General features: G+C 45.0%; 1 protein-coding gene across 1 annotated transcript in view; it reads left to right on the top strand.

The window, feature by feature from the left end:
- Positions 1-1,665: 1,665 nt before the first annotated feature.
- Positions 1,666-18,094, top strand: part of APCDD1 (APC down-regulated 1) — a 44,202-nt gene continuing 27,773 nt past the window's right edge. The window contains exon 1 of the mRNA XM_038393116.2: positions 1,666-2,223. Coding sequence (XP_038249044.1) covers positions 1,842-2,223 — 382 coding nt within the window. The 5' untranslated portion in view covers positions 1,666-1,841. The remainder of the gene's footprint in view (positions 2,224-18,094) is intronic.

Here is an 18,094-nt window from a genome sequence, read left to right as displayed (position 1 = left end):
TTTTGGTTGGCTAGCTCCCAGTACTAAACAGGGGGAAGGGTCGATGGGGAATCAGGACCCTGAGACTGACAGCCCCCAGGAACAATGGGGAGAGGCCAATGCTCCAGGTCAGCCTGAATGACAGGATGGACAGGCTAATCAGGGAGTCAGGAGGCCAGGGAGGTCCCGTCCTCCATGTGAGCTGGATTTGCCTGGGTCAGGCAGAGTGGGGCCGAGCTAAGGAGAAAGCGGGGGTCCAAGCTAAGCTGGGGAGCAGAGTTGTGCCAGATCCAGAGGGACCAGAAAAGCAGCCCAGAGAGAGCAGACCCTGTCCTGGGAGCAGAGCGGCAGCCCCAAAGCCAGAGGCACAGTCCAGAGAGAGCAGACTTGCGCTGGGAGGAGAGCTGCAGCAACCAGAGCCAGGGGGCCAGAAAAGCAGCCCAGGAAGCAGGTCAGTGCTGGGAGCAGAGTCACGGAAGCAGCCTGCAGAGCAGACCTGTAGCAACCAGAGCCAGAGGGGCCAAAGAAGCAGCCCAGGGAGCTGGAGGCAGAGCAGCAGCAGCAGCAGTGCTGAGGCAGAGTGGTGGAGCTGGGGCTGGAGCAGTCTGGAGCTGGGTGCGGTGAGCAGCTGGGGAGAGCGAGGGGGACCCTGGGCAGCAGGCCCAGCACAGGGAGACGCCTCAGCCAAGGGGCTCTGCAGGCCAGGCTTGGATCATAACCCCGACAGGGCGGGGGCGATGCTGGGAAGAAGGGTCCTACCACTTAGAGCCGGAGAGCGTGTGGCCACCACCAGAGCAAGTGTCCAACCCACAGCATCCCTGCAGCACAGCCAGGGCCTGAGAAGAAGGCCTGGGACTTCCAAGGAGCAGACTGTGAACTGCCCTGACATCCCAGAGACACTGTTTGTGATGTTCCCTGCCACAGAGCGGGGTGACGTGTTTCCTTTAACCTTTCCCATTATTCCTTATTCTTTTTAAAATTAATTTTGATTAAATAACTTGCATTTGCTTTAACTTGGATGTAATGGTCAGTGGTTCAGAGAAGTGCCCAGTGCAGAGAGAGTACCCCAGAGTGGGGACACCCTAGCCCCTGTCCTCGGTGACCACAGCAGGGTTGGGGGTCGAGCCCCCCAGGAATCCTGGGCCCAGCCTTGTTGGGGTTACGAGGACTCTGCCAGACAGGAGAGTGGAAGGGGAGCCCTCAAGGGCAGGGAGGCCACTGGATAAAGGAAGGGGGAGCGAGGACTCCGATCCTTTCGCTAGCCCACTTCACCGGGGTAGCGCAGAAGCCAGGAAAGCTCCCCACAGGAGCGGGACTATTCCCCCCCCTTACCTGAGTCACACTCCCTCTCCTCTGCCACTGCTCCCCTAGTTCCCTGGAGGGAGCTGTGTGCCCCCCTCGCCAGGATCCGGCTGGCCGTGAGAGGGGGCTGGGAGGCAGGAGGGGCTGGAGGGCAGCGTGGCCCCCAGCCTCACGGTGCCGGCTCGCTAGCGCCCCCCCCACACACACACACACAGCGGGGGCGGCTGGGGTAAGGGGGCAGCCGCCAGAAGCGGGCGGGGCCGGGAGCCCGCGGCTCGCGCCCTCTGATCTCCTCTCGGGCCCGGGTGTCTGGTTTCTGGCGGCGCGGAGCCCCCGCGGCCCGGCCCGGCCCGGCCCCGCCCCCGCCGCGGGAAGGGGGGATATGAAGAGGAGCCGCCGCGGCCGAGCGAGCAGACAAGTTGCCGGCGACGGACGGGAGCCAGCGGACGGGGCAGCCCGGCTGGGCAAGGAGGCTCCCCCGAGGCGTGACAGCCGGAGCTCGCTGCGCCTCCCCGGGAGGGAGCACGGCGGCCCCGCCAGCAGCCGGGCGGTGCCCAGCGATGCGACCCCCCGTCCCCCGCATGGGCGCGGGCGGGCGGCGGGGGCTTGGCGGAGTGGCGGGAGCGCTCCCCCGGCCGGAGGATCCGGCTGCGCCTTCTGCCTGGGCCAGTGGCCCTGCCTGCGGCGCCCCCGGCTCGCCTCCTTCCGAGCCGCGCGGCGCCTCCCCCGCCTGCCTGGCCGGCAGCTCCGCGCGGAAGACGGGACCGTTCGCCTGCCACCCACCAGCCGGCTTGCTGGAAACTGGGGGGAGCCCGAGAAGACGAGGAAGGAGAGGGAATAAGGCGAGAGGAGGAGGAGGAGGAGGCGGCGGCGGCGCGCTGGAAATGTCCCTTCCCTGTTGCAACCTGCTTAGATACCTGTTCCCGGCCCTGCTGCTGCACGGTGAGTGCCCGAGGGGAGATGTGCCCGTGGGGGTCAGTGTCTCTCACGAGGCGGCTAAAGGCTCCCTTCTCCCAGGCTGGCTGCCGGGGAGGGGAGGCGGTGCAGCAGGGTCCACGCCGGAGTTCCACACGATGGAGTTTGCCAGGGCGGGGAGTCGTGGGAGTCCTTTCCAAGATCCACCCTCGGAAGGGCGCTCTCGCTCCCTCCCCCGCGCCCCGCAGGGTTTCCAAACGGTACCCTGAGAGAGGCTTGTTAAAAACCCCAACCCCTAAATTGCGCTCGCTCTCCGGAGCGTTCCCGCGGGGCCACTCTTGAGGTGGCCAGAAATTGTAGGAGGTTATGAAGGAGTACGCCAGGCTCATGGGGGGGAGTTTGGTGTGTGTTTACGCCGGCCTTTCTTGGGAGTGGATATTTAGTCCACATGGTTAAGTTTTTCTTGCTTGTCAGAGGGGAAGGATATCGATCTATAAAGTCAAAGCATACAACGATCTCATTTCAGAGTAGCAGCCCTGTTGGCCTGTATTCGCAAAAAGAAAAGGGGGACTTGTGGCACCTTAGAGACTAACACATTTATTAGCGCATAAGCTTTCGTGAGCTACAGCTCGCTTCATCGGATGCACTCAGTGGAAAAGTTGGGGCTTCTATTTTTCCACCATGAAGTGAGCTGTAGCTCACGAAAGCTTATGCGCTAATAGATGTGTTAGTCTCTAAGGTGCCACAAGTCCTTTTTCTTTTTGCGAATGATTTCATTTATCTTGCTTAAACCTTCGCCGCTAGGAATCTTTCTTAATAAAACATTTCGACAAATTCTACAAACGGGATCACATGGAAGGTGCGCCACAAAGTTCTTGTTCGTCATGTTAATTTAAAATGTGTGTCTGGACCAGCTCTGGCACTGCATCCTATCTGGGGGCTCCATCCAATGCTGCTTTAAGGGGCTCTGAGTAAAATCCTACCCTTAATGAATTCAACCAGAGCTTTGCTATGGAGTTCAATAGGGCCAGGATTTCACCTGCAGGCTTTTCCTAAGAGGTGTTCTTTGGATTTGGGAGTATTTATTGAGAAAGAGTGGATAACAGAATATGTTAGTACTGGGTTTGGTGCTTATAACAATTTGATTTAGAACACAAAGGTTCTTTGGACCTTGTACTTTAAAATATGCCCACTTCTACTTTGATACTACCTAAACATATCACTAGAGTAAAAGTCTTCTGAAACAGCATTGTGATGAGTGCAAGGTTAATTTTAAGTGGTATGGGACAGAATGATCAAGGCTGGGTGCATAAAGCCACATTTAGGCATCCAATTTTCAGAAGTGCTGAGCACCACAGTTTCAAATTTTTTTTAAAGGTATTTGAAGGTGCTCAACACCAGTGAAAATTAGGCTATTTAATTCAATGCCTAAATAAATATTTACAGGCCTCCCTTTATGCACCCATGTTTGAAAATTTTGGTGAGATATTCCTCTGAAAGGGTGTCTCAACTTATTCGGGTTTCAGAGTAGCAGCTGTGTTAGTCTGTATTCGCAAAAAGAAAAGGAGGACTTGTGGCACCTTAGAGACTAACACATTTATTTGAGCATAAGCTTTCGTGTAGCTCACGAAAGCTTATGCTCAAATAAATGTTAGTCTCTAAGGTGCCACAAGTCCTCCTTTTCTTTCAACTTACTCAGTTACATCAGCATTTTGAGGACTATACCTAATACTGAAGTATTCTGCAGCATCCAGCCTTCTTCAATAAACTTCCTCAGGTCCCAAAATCTACTTTTAAAAGGAGGTGCCTCTTTCAAGTATACTAAAACTGTGCACCCCACTGGATCCAGCCTTAGAATAGGGGACCGGAGTCAGAACTTTAAAGTGCTGCTTAAAATTGTCTGTTTTGAAGTGGGGATTGTCTTTCTTTATGTTTGTACAGTTTTAAGCTAAACAAACAGATGGTGCTCAATAAATTTGTGTGTGTTTTTTTTTATTTTTATAGAGAGCATTTGCTCACTTCTCACAGCTCACCTCCAAAATATATAGACTATGTAAACAAGTCTAGTTGAGCCAGACCTGCCTGGACGCCAAGGTGTACCTTAAAACTCTCTGATCTGGGAATCTAAAAGTCAAAATGGAAGGTTTGAAGTTAGAGAGTAAAGAGAGAAGTTATAATTATAGGGTTGACTACCAGCCTCATCTGCTTGGAATTACAGAGCAGTTTTAAACTTTGGCTGAAATGAGAAACAAATGAGGGCCTATGATCAGATCAAAAGAAGATGAAACAGGAAAATCATCTATTTTTCCCATCTGCAGTTATGTATCTCAAAACAAAATATACTTAGTCAAATACTGTTTAGAAAGAAATAACTTGAAAACTTGTTTGTGAACATATACGTATCAGTAACATAGGGACTGAAGCGAAGATTTATTGTGGAAAAATATTGCCCCCTTGGGCTGAGATAGAAACAAACAGTGGGATACAATGCCCAAAGATGTAGTTTAGCCTAATCTAGTCTTTGCCCATTCTATGTTTGATAATAATCTCTAAACATTCTAAATGTATTGCACCACCCTCGGGCTTTTTTCAAAGGTCTTTTAGATCACATAACTATCTCCCAGTTAACTGGATTGCGCTTGGAAATCCAAGAGTCAATTAAGTGTGTGTGTGTGTATAGAAATAAGAATTAAAGCTTTTGCTTTCCTTTTTTAATTCAAAGTGCTGTTTGTTAATTTAATGGAAGTAAAACTATGTAAATGCAGTATAAGACTCAAGCTCATATTTTCATTGCTACATAACTCCTAATATTGTTGAGTTAACATTTTGAAAAACTTGTACTCATAAGTCAAAATGAAACCTGTAGAATGTCAAAAGAGGTTTGCAGCTGGAAGTTGTCCATTATCAGTATTTCTTTGCTTTTATATGAAAAGCCACAAAAGTTTCAGATGTCAAATGCTGCAAACATTCAGCTCCAGAAAACTTGATTAATCAGACCTATAGTAAAGTGGATTCAAAACAAAATGGCTAATTTATTTTGCAAATGACTAATTTATGTTACAAATGTGAGGAAATTACCACAGATTATTTCTGAATATGTGATTGTTAAAGTAACATGTATATTAAAAAAATTAAATAAAATAATAATTGGTTCCTTGTATGATAACATCCCCCACTAAAATATTCAGTTTTAATGACATTTATTCAGTCAGGACTGTTAGAGTTTTCGTGGCAGAATTCATTGTTTATGCAAACTAAATTAATGCATAAAAGTGCTCCAATAGTGTCACTGAAATTGGTTGGATAGAAGTTTTATTTCCTTTCTTGCCTCGTTCATTAAAATACAATTAAATTTATAAGAAAATATGTCCCCATATACATAGGGATGGGCAAGGCACGAGTGTGAATTGTGGGATGTATGTTCCCCTTAGTAAAATAACTGAATTCAGTTAGGATTTAGGAGAGGAGAAATCCGAAAGGGAGTTCCCTCTGTGCAGTGCTTACTATATCAAGCACGGAGGTAGATGAGGAGAGAGATAAAAATAAAATAAGCAGTTGTGGGCTGAATTCCACTTTCAGTTAAAATAAAATGTAAATCCAAAGTAACTCTATTGACTTTCAGTGGATTTATAATAAATTTATATTGGTGCAACAGAGCTGGATTTTGTGCTATGTGTATATACATGGAATATTTTGAAATAGAGAGATTGTGTCTATAAACTTAAAAATAAATCCATGAATGATGGAGAAATAAAATTTTCAGGAATTCAAGACAAGACTAATACTTTGTTATTAATGCAACTTTTGTACAGTAGTTATATTTGTAGTGTATGCTTCCTAAGCATAGATTGCATGATTATTTTGGTGTAGGATCCTGTCCTACAGTATTTACTCAAACTCCAATAAGTTTAGTGGTAGCTTTGATTGAGTTTTTCCCTAATTTGTATGTAGAATAGATCAGTGGTGCTGGAACAATTTTTATAGTGGGGGTGCTGAGAGCCATTTAACTGAACTGTAAATCCTGTATATAAAGGAAACCACTTCAAGCCGGGGGTGCGGCAGTACCCCTAGTTCCAGCACCTATGGTATAGAATAGATGTGTATAGATCTGAATTTTGCAGACATCTGTGGTGTAGATTAACATACGTTTGCTTGAAAAAGGGCAAAGTCGCTCTATTTTATACGTATTGTGTTGCATTTAGGGTCCAGTTTTCCCTCCTGGAAGTCAATAGGTGAGCTCCCATTGACTTTAAGTCTGCTTCCACTAAACCCTTAACGGTTCACAGAAATACACACTTGAGATGCCACCACTTTTTCTTCATTCAGTGATGGTGGTCTATTCTAGTACAAAATTTAATTCAACATTACAGAGCTCATTATTTTATAAAACTGCTTAAAAGGTTTTATATGAAACAACAGAATGTGAAAACTATTTGAACCCAGAATTATCCTACTCTCATACACTGGTGGGAATTTACAGTTGTGCCATTGGACTCTGGTTTGATTGCTATTTATTTTTCTTTTCTTTTTTATGTACAGCACATGTGAGCCTTTTGGTAAATGGTGCTTAAATGAAACTAAAGGGCACTGTAATTTAAATATCATGATAAATTCATTGATATTGTTATACAATATTTTATAACAATGCCTTGAAAGCATAACTCAAAAGTTGTAAACTTTTCTCCTTACCAAATCCATTCATTCTTCCACCATGCATACTGACTTTGTAGTGAAGTGGCTCATGAGGAATGCAGATCTGAGGACACTGATTCTGTTTTAAAGTAGAGAACACAAATGCATCTACTTAAAAATTTAAAGTAAAAGAATTTCAGTAGATTACGTGTGTGAAAAGTTATAGGGGCCTCAAGTTCTTACTGACGTTACTCAATTGTTGACTGAAACAGGTCTTTTGGAAGAGTAAGCACTGAAGGCCTAACTCTCCCAGGTGCTGAGTGAACTGATTTCACTAGGTTTGGAAGTCGTTCAGCCTCTCCTAAGAGATTCTCAGCCTATTTCGGTACTGGGCGTTGAGTAAGGACCTTAGGATTTGCACCATAAAATAACAGAAGATCTAATTCTGGGCCAGTCAGCCTTGATGGAGTTTCTAATTGTTGCATCTTAAAATCCTTGTTTTGTATCTCTATTCAGTAACTTCACCATTATAAACTGGCATTTCCCTCCTATAAACTACAGGTCTGTTTGCAGACCTATATCTAAAAACTATGTACACACACAAGAAAGGTAATAGGTACATATGAAACAAAAGCACATCTTGTTATCTTTTACATTTGTAAACTTCAACCTTCTCTTTGTTTGTTTGTAATCCCTTGCTATGATATATCCAATTTAAATCCCAATCCTGTAAGGGTCCTTTGAAGTATAAAGCAATAATAGTGGAGAAAAACGTGGAAAGTAAACACAGACTAATTTGTTTGCCAGTGGGACATTTTATTCTCCATTGTAATTACACAAGTTTGTACTGTAATTAAAAAGCTGCCATAGAGGTTATCTAGCATTTTCCTATATCAAGAGGAGATTGTTCTCTAATGTTAGTCTCTAAGGTGCCACTTTAAGTACTCCTTTTCTTTTTTTTTCCTCTAATGTATATTTATTTAATTATGTAGGGCAATTGACAAGATAAGTAAAGCTAAATAGTTAATCTAGTCAATTTATTCTTCATCTGTTTGTTAGAAAGATTTTTTACCATTTCAGACAAGTTCCAACTTGAAAATAGTTTGCTGCAGAAATAAAATACTAGTATTAAACGTGATTTCCTCCAAGGATGTAATGCTCAGAAATAATAGCAGTTTGGCTTCCACGTGAGGTTGTGTGTGTGAGAATGAGCTAAAAGGAAGCTACATGGGATTTACACTGGTGTGAATGAACAAAGAGCTTGGCCCTGTGTCTCAACTGGTATAAATTAGGAACTTCCCAGTTATCAGAAATGCCAATCCAGATCTAGGTTTGAATCTTATTTGCTGTTCCAATTTAACTCTCTAATAGGCCACATTTGAAATCTGAATATGAAAAATTCAGGGTCTCAATTTTGAAACTCCAAGTGTTTGAAGCCAAAATTTTGATGCAGCTCATTATAGATATATTGGTCCAGACTTTGCTGTCAGTTACACTAGTTTAAATCCATAGCTATTTAACTGATTTTGAAAGAGTTACTCTAGTGTAAATCTGGTGTAACTGACAGCAAAATTTGGTCTAAGAATTCAGATCTAGATCCTTTGAGCGAAACTCTAGTTGTAGAATCATAGTCGTAGGACTTGAAGGGACTCGAGGTCATCTAGTCCAGTCTCCTGTGCTCGTGGCAGGACTAGGTGTTATCTAGACCATCCCTGACAGGTGTTTGTCTAACCTACTCTTAAAAATCTCCATTCCACACCTCCCTAGGCAATTTATTCCAGTGCTTAACCATCCTGATAGGAAGTTTTTCCTAATGTCCAAACTAAACTGTCCTTGAAGCAATCAGCTTAAATTGAAGCTTGTCCTACCCTTAGAGGTTAAGGAGAATGATTTTTCTCCCTCCTCCTTGTAACAGCCTTTTATGTACTTGAAAACAGTTATATGTCCCCTCTCAATCTTCTCTTCTCCAGACTAAACAAACCCAATTTTTTCAATCTTCTCTCATAGGTCATGTTTTCTAGACCTTAAATAATTTTTGTTGCTCTTCTCTGGACTTCAATTTTTCCACATCTTTCCTGAAATATGGCACCCAGAACTGGACACAACACTCCGTTGAGACCTGTCATAAACATGAAAGGAAGGGTAGCAACCTTCCTGTATACAGTACTATAAAATCCCTCCTGGCCAGAGGCACAATATCCTTTTACCTGTAAAGGGTTAAGAAGCTCGGGTAACCTGGCTGGCACCTGACCAAAAGGACCAATAAGGGGACAAGATACTTTCAAATCTGAGGGGGCGGGTGGAAGGCTTTTGTCTGTCTGTCCTGTGTGCTTGCCGGACAGAGATCAAGAAAGCAAGCAATCCAACTCCATTTGAATTAGTAAGTACTAGCAAGGAAATGCGTTAGTTTACTTTTGTTTTGGCTTGTGATTTTTCTCTGTGCTGAGAGGAAGGTGTATTCCTGGTTTTCTTTTTGTAACTTTAAAGTTTTTGCCCAGAGGGAAATCCTCTGAGTTTTAAATCTGATTGCCCTGTGAGATTAGCTTCCCTTCCAATTTAGAGAGGTGCTGCTTTTACCTTTTTTCTTTGTAATAAAGTTCTGTTTCTTTTAAGAGCCTGACTGATTTCTCTATTGTCTTAAGACCCAGGGGTTTGGGTCTGTGATCACTTTGTAACCAATTGGTTAGGATATTCTTCTCAAGCCTCCCCAGGAATGGGGATGTAATGGCTTGGGGGGATATTTTGGGGGAATAGGAACTCCAAGTGGTCCTTTCCCTGATTCTTTGTTAAATCACTTGGTGGTGGCAGCGTACCCTCCAAGGGCAAAAAGTTTGTGCCCTGGGCAAGTTTAACCCTAAGCTGGTAGAAATAAGCTTAGGGGGTCTTTCATGCGAGTCCCCACATCTGTAGCCTAGAGTTCAGAGTGGGGAGGGAACCCTGACATGATGGCAGAGCTGGGATCATTTTGAACCAGAGATCATTTTAAATCAGAAGCACAAACTTTAGGAATCTTCTTTTTCTTTTCTTTTAGCTGCTTGGGGAAAGCAGGAGCTGAGAACAGTAGGGTTTTTTCCCCCCCTTTTCTCTCTTTGCCTGGAGGCAGAGGTGTTAGGGGTTTTTAACAAAGGTGTTAGCTACAGCCAGGAAATTCACAAGCAGGGTTTTTTCTTTTTAGCTCTTGGGTAAGCTAGGTAAGCAGAAGCTAGGATGGTGAAATGCAATATCTAGCAGCCACTAGAATTAGCTAAATTTGAAGCTGAAGAGAGAGAGAGACTTAAAATGCTTGGAGTTGGAAGCAGAGGAGAGGAAAGGCGAATCGCTTGGAGGCGGAGTTAGTGCTGAAGCACTTAGATCTGGAAAAGGTTAAGCTTAATCTACCAGCTAACTCTACCAGTCCTTCTCCAGGTGCCGCTCCTCACTCCAGAAAAATTTCCCACCTTCAAGGCAGGTAATGATACCGAGGCCTTCTTAGAAAATTTCAAAAGGGCCTGCCTTTGATACAGCAACTAAACAAACTATTACATGGTAGAGCTGAGGCCGCAGCTCAGTGGAAGCTGGCAGAAGTGGCGGCTAAAGTGCCTAAGGAGCATGTGAACAGCTACGAACCCTTTTTTAAGAAGGCCAGAATTAGAATGGGGCTAACACCCGAGCATGCCTGTCGGCGGTTCAGAGCTCTAAGGTGGAAACCAGACGTGTCATTTACCTGACATGCCTACCACACTGTGAAACATTGGATACCAGGAGCAAGTGTTAAATCTCCGGAGAAGTTGCCCTTCCTAATGCAAATGAAGCAGTTCCTAGAGGGTGTTCCTGAGGAAATAGAAAGGTACATCCTAGATGTATCTAGAAAGCCCAAAACTGTAGCGAAGCGGTGGAGATTGGAGCCAAATGGGTGGAGGAAGCAGAAAAGAAAAAAAAACTGGTAGCAGTTGGAGCGAATATCAGAAGGGGCAACCCGAGACAACACCCTACCACCGGGGGCAGCCCAAGGTCCCACCTACATCCCAAGGAAAACCACAAACACCTTATCGCCCCACCACACCCATTTCTAGCAACCCATCTTGCCGCAGTGATCAGTCAGCTGGGCAATGTTTTAAATGTAATGAGCTGGGGCATGTGAAGGCCAACTGCCCCAAGAACCCTAACAAACTGCAGTTCATTACACCAGAGTCACACCAAAGGTCCTCAGGCCCAGATACCTCTCGGGTACCGTCAGAGCGAAGGGAAACTGTGAGTGTGGGCGGGAAGAAGGTTACAGTGTGGAGGGACACTGGAGCACAAGTGTCAGCTATCCACCAATCCTTAGTGGACCCCAAATTCATCAACCCAGAGGCCCAAGTGACAATTCAACCCTTCATGTCAAACTCTTTAAACTTGCCTACAGCCAAGTTTCCTGTCCAGTACAAGGGTTGGTCAGGAATGTGGACTTTTGCAGTCTATGATGATTATTCCATTCCCATGCTGCTGGGGGAAGACTTGGCCAATCATGTGAAGCTAGCCCAGAGGGTGGGAATGGTCACCCACAGTCAGGCTAAGCAAGCTGTCACACCTAGCTCTGTTCTTGGGATTTCAAGGGCCCAGTCTTACCAAAGACCCAGAGTGAGGGGGTGGAACCGGACCCCATGGCAACGTCTGCCACAGCAGTAGTGTATCCAGTCATGGAGACCCAGCCAGAGCCAGTCCCAGAAACGGAACAGTCGGAGCAACCAGTACCAGAACCATTGCCAGCACTGAGTCCCACACTTGCAACCCTGTCTACTGCTCCAACACCAGAGGGCACAACTGAGCCTGCGCTGGCAACAGCAGCAGATAACCCTACACAAAAGGCTCAGCAAGAGCCTGAAATACCACATAGTGCACTAGCGGAGAGCAGTTCACAGTCAACAGAAACAGCCCCATCACCTACACTGCTTCCAGAGGGACCAAGCCCAAGTCCACAATTCAATGCGGAACTGATGTCTCCAGCATCAAGGGAACAGTTCCAGGCCAAGCAGGAAGCAGATGAAAGCCTCCAGAGAGCTTGGATGGTAGCATGGAGCAACCCACCTCCTTTCGGCTCTTCTAATCGATCCAGATTTGTTGTAAAAGAGGACTTTTTACAAGGAAACTCTTTCTGGTGGACACCAGGAAAACTGGCATACTCAGACAGTTGGTAGTTCCAACTAAGTGCCAGGTAAAGCTCTTGAGCTTAGCCCACGATCATCCTAGTGGCCATGCTGTGGTGAACAGAACCAAAGACCGTTTGGGGAATCCTTCCACTAGGAGGGAATGGCAAGGATGTTTCTACCTATGTCTGGTCTTGTGAGGTATGCCAAAGAGTGGGAAAACGTCAAGGCCAGGTCAAAGCCCCTCTCTAGCCACTCCCCATAATTGAGGTTCCATTTCAGCAAGTAGTTGTGGATATTCTGGGTGCTCTTCCAAAAAAGACACCCAAAGGGAAGCCGTACATACTGACTTTCATGGATTTTGCCACCCGATGGCCGGAAGCAGTAGCTCTAAGCAACACCAGGGCTAAAAGTGTGTGCCAGGCATTAACAGACATTTTTGCCAGGGTAGGTTGGCCATCTGACATCCTGACAGATTTGGGAACTAATTTCCTGGCAGGAACCATGGAAAGCCTTTGGGAAGCTCATGGGGTGAATCACTTGGTTGCCACCCCTTACCACCATCAAACAAATAGGCTGGTGGAGAAGTTTAATGGAACTTTGGGGGCCATGATATGTAAATTCATAAATGAGCACTCCAACGATTGGGACCTAGTGTTACAACAGTTGCTCTTTGCCTACAGGGCTGTACCACATTTCAGTTTAGGGTTTTTACCATTTGAACTTGTGTATGGCCGCGAGGTTAAGGGGCCATTACAGTTGGTGAAGCAGCAATGGGAGGGGTTTACGCCTTCTCCAGAAACTAACACTCTGGACTTTGTAAACAACCTACAAAACACACTCTGAACCTCTTTAGCCCTTGCTAGAGAAAACCTACAAGATACTCAGGAAGAGCAAAAAGCCTGGTATGAAAAACATGCCAGAGTGTGTTCCTTCAAAGCAGGGGACCAGGTTGTGGTCTTGCAGATGATCCAGGCCCATAAGATGGAAGCGTCGTGGAAAGGGCCATTCACGGTGCAAGAGCACCTGGGAGCTGTTAACTATCTCATTGCATCCCCCACCTCAAATCTAAAGCCTAAAGTGTACCATGTTAATTCTTTAAAGCCCTTTTATTCCAGAGAATTAAGGGTTTATCAGTTTACAGCCCAGGGAGGAGATGACGCTGAGTGGCCTGCAGGTGTCTACTACGAAGGAAAAAGTGACAGTGGCGTGGAAGAGGTGAACCTCTCAATGACCCTCAGACATATGCCGCGCCAGCAGATCAAGGAGATGTGCACTTGCTTCGCACCAGTGTTCTCAGCCACCCCAGGACAGACCGAATGGACATACCACTAACACAGGTAATGCTCACCCAATTAGAGCCCAACCTTACTGGCTGTCTCCTCAAGTTAAAACTGCTATAGAACAGGAGATCCAGGATATGCTACAGATGGGTGTAATCCGCCCCTCTGACAGTGCATGGGCATCTCCAGTGGTTCTAGTTCCCAAACCAGATGGGGAGACATGTTTTTGCATGGACTACCATAAACTAAATGCTGTAACTTGCCCAGACAACTATCCAATGCCATGCACGGATGAACTATTGGAGAAACTGGGACGTGCCCAGTTCATCTCTACCTTAAACTTAACCAAGGGGTACTGGCCAGTACTGCTAGATGAATCCGCCAAGGAAAGGTCAGCCTTCATCACCCATGTTGGGATGTATGAATTTGATGTGCTCTCTTTTGGGCTGGGAAATGCACATGCCACCTTCCAAATACTTGCAGATGGTCTCCTAGCAGGATTGGGAGAATATGCTGTCACCTACCTTGACAGCGTGGCCATTTTTTCTGATTCCTGGGCAGAACACCTGGAGCATCTACAAAAAGTCTTCAAGCGCATAAAGAAGGCAGGACTAACTGTTAAGGCCAAAAAGTGTCAAATAGGCCTAAACAGAGTGACTTACCTTGGACACCAGGTGGGTCAAGGAACTATCAACCCCCTACAGGCCAAGGTGGATGCTAGCCAAAAGTGGCCTGTTCCAAAGTCAAAGAAACTGGTCCAATCCTTCTTAGGCTTGGATGGATATTACAGGCAATTTGTACCGCACTACAGCCAAATTGCCACCCCACTGACAGCCCTAACCAAAAAGAAACAGCCAAATGCAGTTCAGTGGACTGAGGAGTGTCAGAAGGCTGTTAACCAGCTTAAAGCAACACTGATATCTGATCCTGTGCTAAGGGTCCCAGTCTTTGACAAACCTTTTCTAGTCACTACAGATGCTTGAGTGTGGCGTGGGAGCATTTTTAATGCAGGAAGGACCGGATCAAGAATTCCATCCTGTCGTGTTTCTCAGCAAGAAACTATCTAAGAGGGAAAGCCACTGGTCAGTCAGTGAAAAGAAATGCTATGCCATTGTGTATGCCCTGGAAAAGCTACGTCCGTATGTTTAGGGATGGCATTTCCAACTACAAACCGACCATGCTGTGTTGAAGTGGCACCCACTGTCAAGGACGATAACAAAAAACTTCTTCGGTGGAGTTTAGCTCTCCAAGATTTTGATTTTTTGAAATACAAGACATTTCAGGAGCTTCTAACCAAGTAGCTGATGCACTCTCCTGTGAAAGTTTCCCATAATCATCCTTGAAATGTGGAAAATATTGTTAGTTTTTATATAGTCAGTAGTATATCTAAAGGTACATGTGTCTTATTAACTCTGTTTTCTCCTAAAACTCCAGGAAGAAATCACAGCCAGTGTGGAACCAGCTGTCCAACACTATCTGTGATTTGGGGGGCATGTCATAAATATAAAGGGAAGGGTAACAACCTTCCTGTATACCGTAGTATAAAATCCCTCCTGGCCAGAGGCACAATATCCTTTTACCTGTAAAGTGTTAAGAAGCTCAGGTAACCTGGCTGGCACCTGACCAAAAGGACCAATAAGGGGACAAGATACTTTCAAATTTGGGGGGGGAGCAGGTGGAAGGCTTTTGTCTGTCTGTCCTGTGTGCTTGCCGGACAGAGATCAAGAAAGCAAGCAATCCAACTCCATTTGAATTAGTAAGTACTAGCAAGGAAATGCGTTAGTTTTTGATGCTACAGGGACAAACCATCCCGATGTGTAGAAAGAATAGTAAATATGGCAGGCGACCAGCTTGGCTTAACGGTGAAATCCTTGTTGATCTTAAACACAAAAAAGAAGCTGGAAGATTAAACAAATGACCAAGGAAGAGTATAAAAATATTGCTCAGCCATGCAGGAGTGAAATCAGGAAGGCCAAATCACACCTGGAGTTGCAGCTAACAAAAGGTGTTAAGAGTAACAAGAAGGGTTTCTTCAGGTATGTTAGCAACAAGAAGAAAGTCAAGGAAAGTGTGGGCCCCCTTACTGAATGAGGGAGGCAACCTAGTGAGAGAGGATGTGGAAAAAGCTAATGTACTCAGCTTTTTTTGCCTCTGTCTTCACGAACAAGGTCAGCTCCCAGACTACTGCACTGGGTAGCACAGCATGGGGAGGAGGTGACCAGCCCTCTGTAGAGAAAGAAGTGGTTCGGGACTATTTAGAAAAGCTGGACGAGCACAAGTCCATGGGGCTGGATGCACTGCATCTGAGAGTGCTAAACGAGTTGGTGGATGTGATTGCAGAGCCATTGGCCATTATCTTTGAAAACTCATAGCGATCGGGGGAGGTCCCAGACGACTGGAAAAAGGCTAATGTAGTGCCCATCTTTAAAATAGGGAAGGAGGATCCTGGGAACTACAGGCCAGTCAGCCTCACCTCAGTCCCTGGAAAAATCATGGAGCAGGTCCTCAAGGAATCAATTATGAAGCAGTTAGAGGAGGGGAAAGTGATCAGGAACAGTCAGCATAGATTCACCAAGGGCAAGTCATGCCTGACTAATCTCACTGCCTTCTATGACGAGTAACTGGCCCTATGAATGAGGGGAAAGCAGTGGACACGTTGTTCCTTGACTTTAGCAAAGCTTTTGACACCGTCTCCCACGGTATTCTTGCCAGCAAGTTAAAGAAGTATGGGCTGGATGAATGGACTATAAGGAGGATAGAAAGCTGGCTAGATTGTCAGGCTCAACGGCTAGTGCTCAATGGTTCCATGTCTAGTTGGCAGCCGGTATCAAGTGGAGTGCCTCAAGGGTCAGTCCTGGGGCCAGTTTTGTTCAATATCTCCATTAATGATCTGGAGGATGGTGTGGATTGCACTCTCAGCAAGTTTGCAGATGACACTAAACTGGGAGGAGAGATAGATATGCTGGAGGGTAGGGATAGGATACAGAGGGACCTAGACAAATTAGAGGATTGGGCCAAAAGAAATCTGATGAAGTTCAACAAGGACAAATGCAGAGTCCAGCACTTAGGAAGGAAGAATCCCATGCACTGCTACAGGCTAGGGACTGAATGGCTAGGCAGCAGTTCTGCAGAAAAGGACGTAGGGGTTACAGTGGACGAGAAGCTGGATATGAGTCAACCGTGTGCCCTTGTTGCCAAGAAGGCCAGTGGCATTTTGGGATGTACAAGTAGGGGCATTGCCATCAGATCGAGGGATGTTACCTAGGGAGGTGGTGGAATCTCCTTCCTTAGACGTTTAAGATCAGGCTTGACAAAGTCCTGGCTGGGATGATTTAGTTGGGGATTGGCCCTGCTTTGAGCAGGGGGTTGGACTAGATGATCTCCTGAAGGTCCCTTCCAATCCTGATATTCTATGATGCTATGACCTCCACCCTAGAGTTCAGAGTGGAGAGGGAACCCTGACGAGGCCTAAACAGCACTGAGTAGAGCAGAAGAATTACTTGTCTTTCTTACAACTCTCCTGCTAATACATCCTAGAATGATGTTTGCTTTTTTGCAATGGTGTTACACTTTTGACTCCTATTTAGCTTGTGGTCCACTATGATCCCCAGATCCCTTCCTAGGCAATCATTTCCCATTTTGTATGTGTGCAACTGATGGTTCCTTCTTAAGTGGAGTACTTTTCATTTGTCCTTATTGAATTTCATCCTATTTATTTCAGACTTTCTCCAGTTTGTTCAGATCATTTTGAATTTTAATCCTATCTCTCCAAAGCACTCACAACCCCTCCTGGCTTGGTATCATCTGCAAACTTTAGAATTGTACTTTCTATTCCATTATCTAAATCATTGATAAAGATATTGAACAGAACTGAATTCAGAGCTGATCCCTGCATGACCCCACTTGATATCCCCTTCCAGCTTGACTGTGAACCACTGCTAACTACTCTCTGGGACTGGTTTTCCAACCAGTTATGCACCCACCTTATAGTAGCTCCATCTAAGTCCTATTTCCCTAATTTGTTTATGAGAAAGTCATACGAGACTTATCAAAAGCCTTACTAAAGTCAAGATGCACCACATCTACCACTTCCCTATTTTTGTTGCAAATGTATCTCGTATTAATATTAATTCACTGAAATTGAATATGTAATAATTGAAGACTTTCTGCAAAATTGCTCATAGAATACTTTTTCTTACCAGCCTTTGGACCTAATACTGTTATCCAACAGAATACACTGCCAACATCTTAATACTTGTAAAAAATTTATTTTATTCTCAATTGATTGCTTAAGAACTTGAAAATAACTTCTTTCCCTATACTTGTTTTCCGTTCTTCATCTAGAAAATACTATTTTTTCTTGAGTTTCTCATGGAGCTGCAATTATTATGGGTTTCTTATTTTACTTTTTGACTTACTGTCTTGTTTACGTACCAACGTGATGAGTGATGCCATCTTTGTAACTAGTAACTCATTAAATAACTGAAACTACAAAGCCAAAAGAAGTTTTTACGGCATTATTTTTGTGGGTCATATTTAAAATGTGGATTTTGTTTGAAATCTTTCAGATATCTCAGGAATAGATTGGTAATTACCCCTCTGGTAATTTTGTGTTTTTTTGTTTTGTTTTAAAAAAAAAAAATCCAACTTTTAATAAGCTTAAGGTAAGTCAAATCCAGAGTCTAAATTACTTACATGCCCCTTTCATTGTTTATCATTTCCTTAGCTATCTTGCAACAGACATATGTATAGATTGTGAAAGCCCCTTATTTGCCTTGGTTGTAGAAAGTAGCACATTTGGATCCCTTTCAGTGAAAGCCAAAGCTCTAAGTATATAGCAATTATGTTTGGTCTCCAATGTTATTTGGAGTGGTCTTT

The sequence above is a fragment of the Dermochelys coriacea genome, chromosome 2, assembly GCF_009764565.3.
Source record: "Dermochelys coriacea isolate rDerCor1 chromosome 2, rDerCor1.pri.v4, whole genome shotgun sequence".
Lineage (NCBI taxonomy): Eukaryota > Metazoa > Chordata > Testudines > Dermochelyidae > Dermochelys > Dermochelys coriacea.
This window is presented reverse-complemented; position numbering and strand designations above follow the sequence as displayed.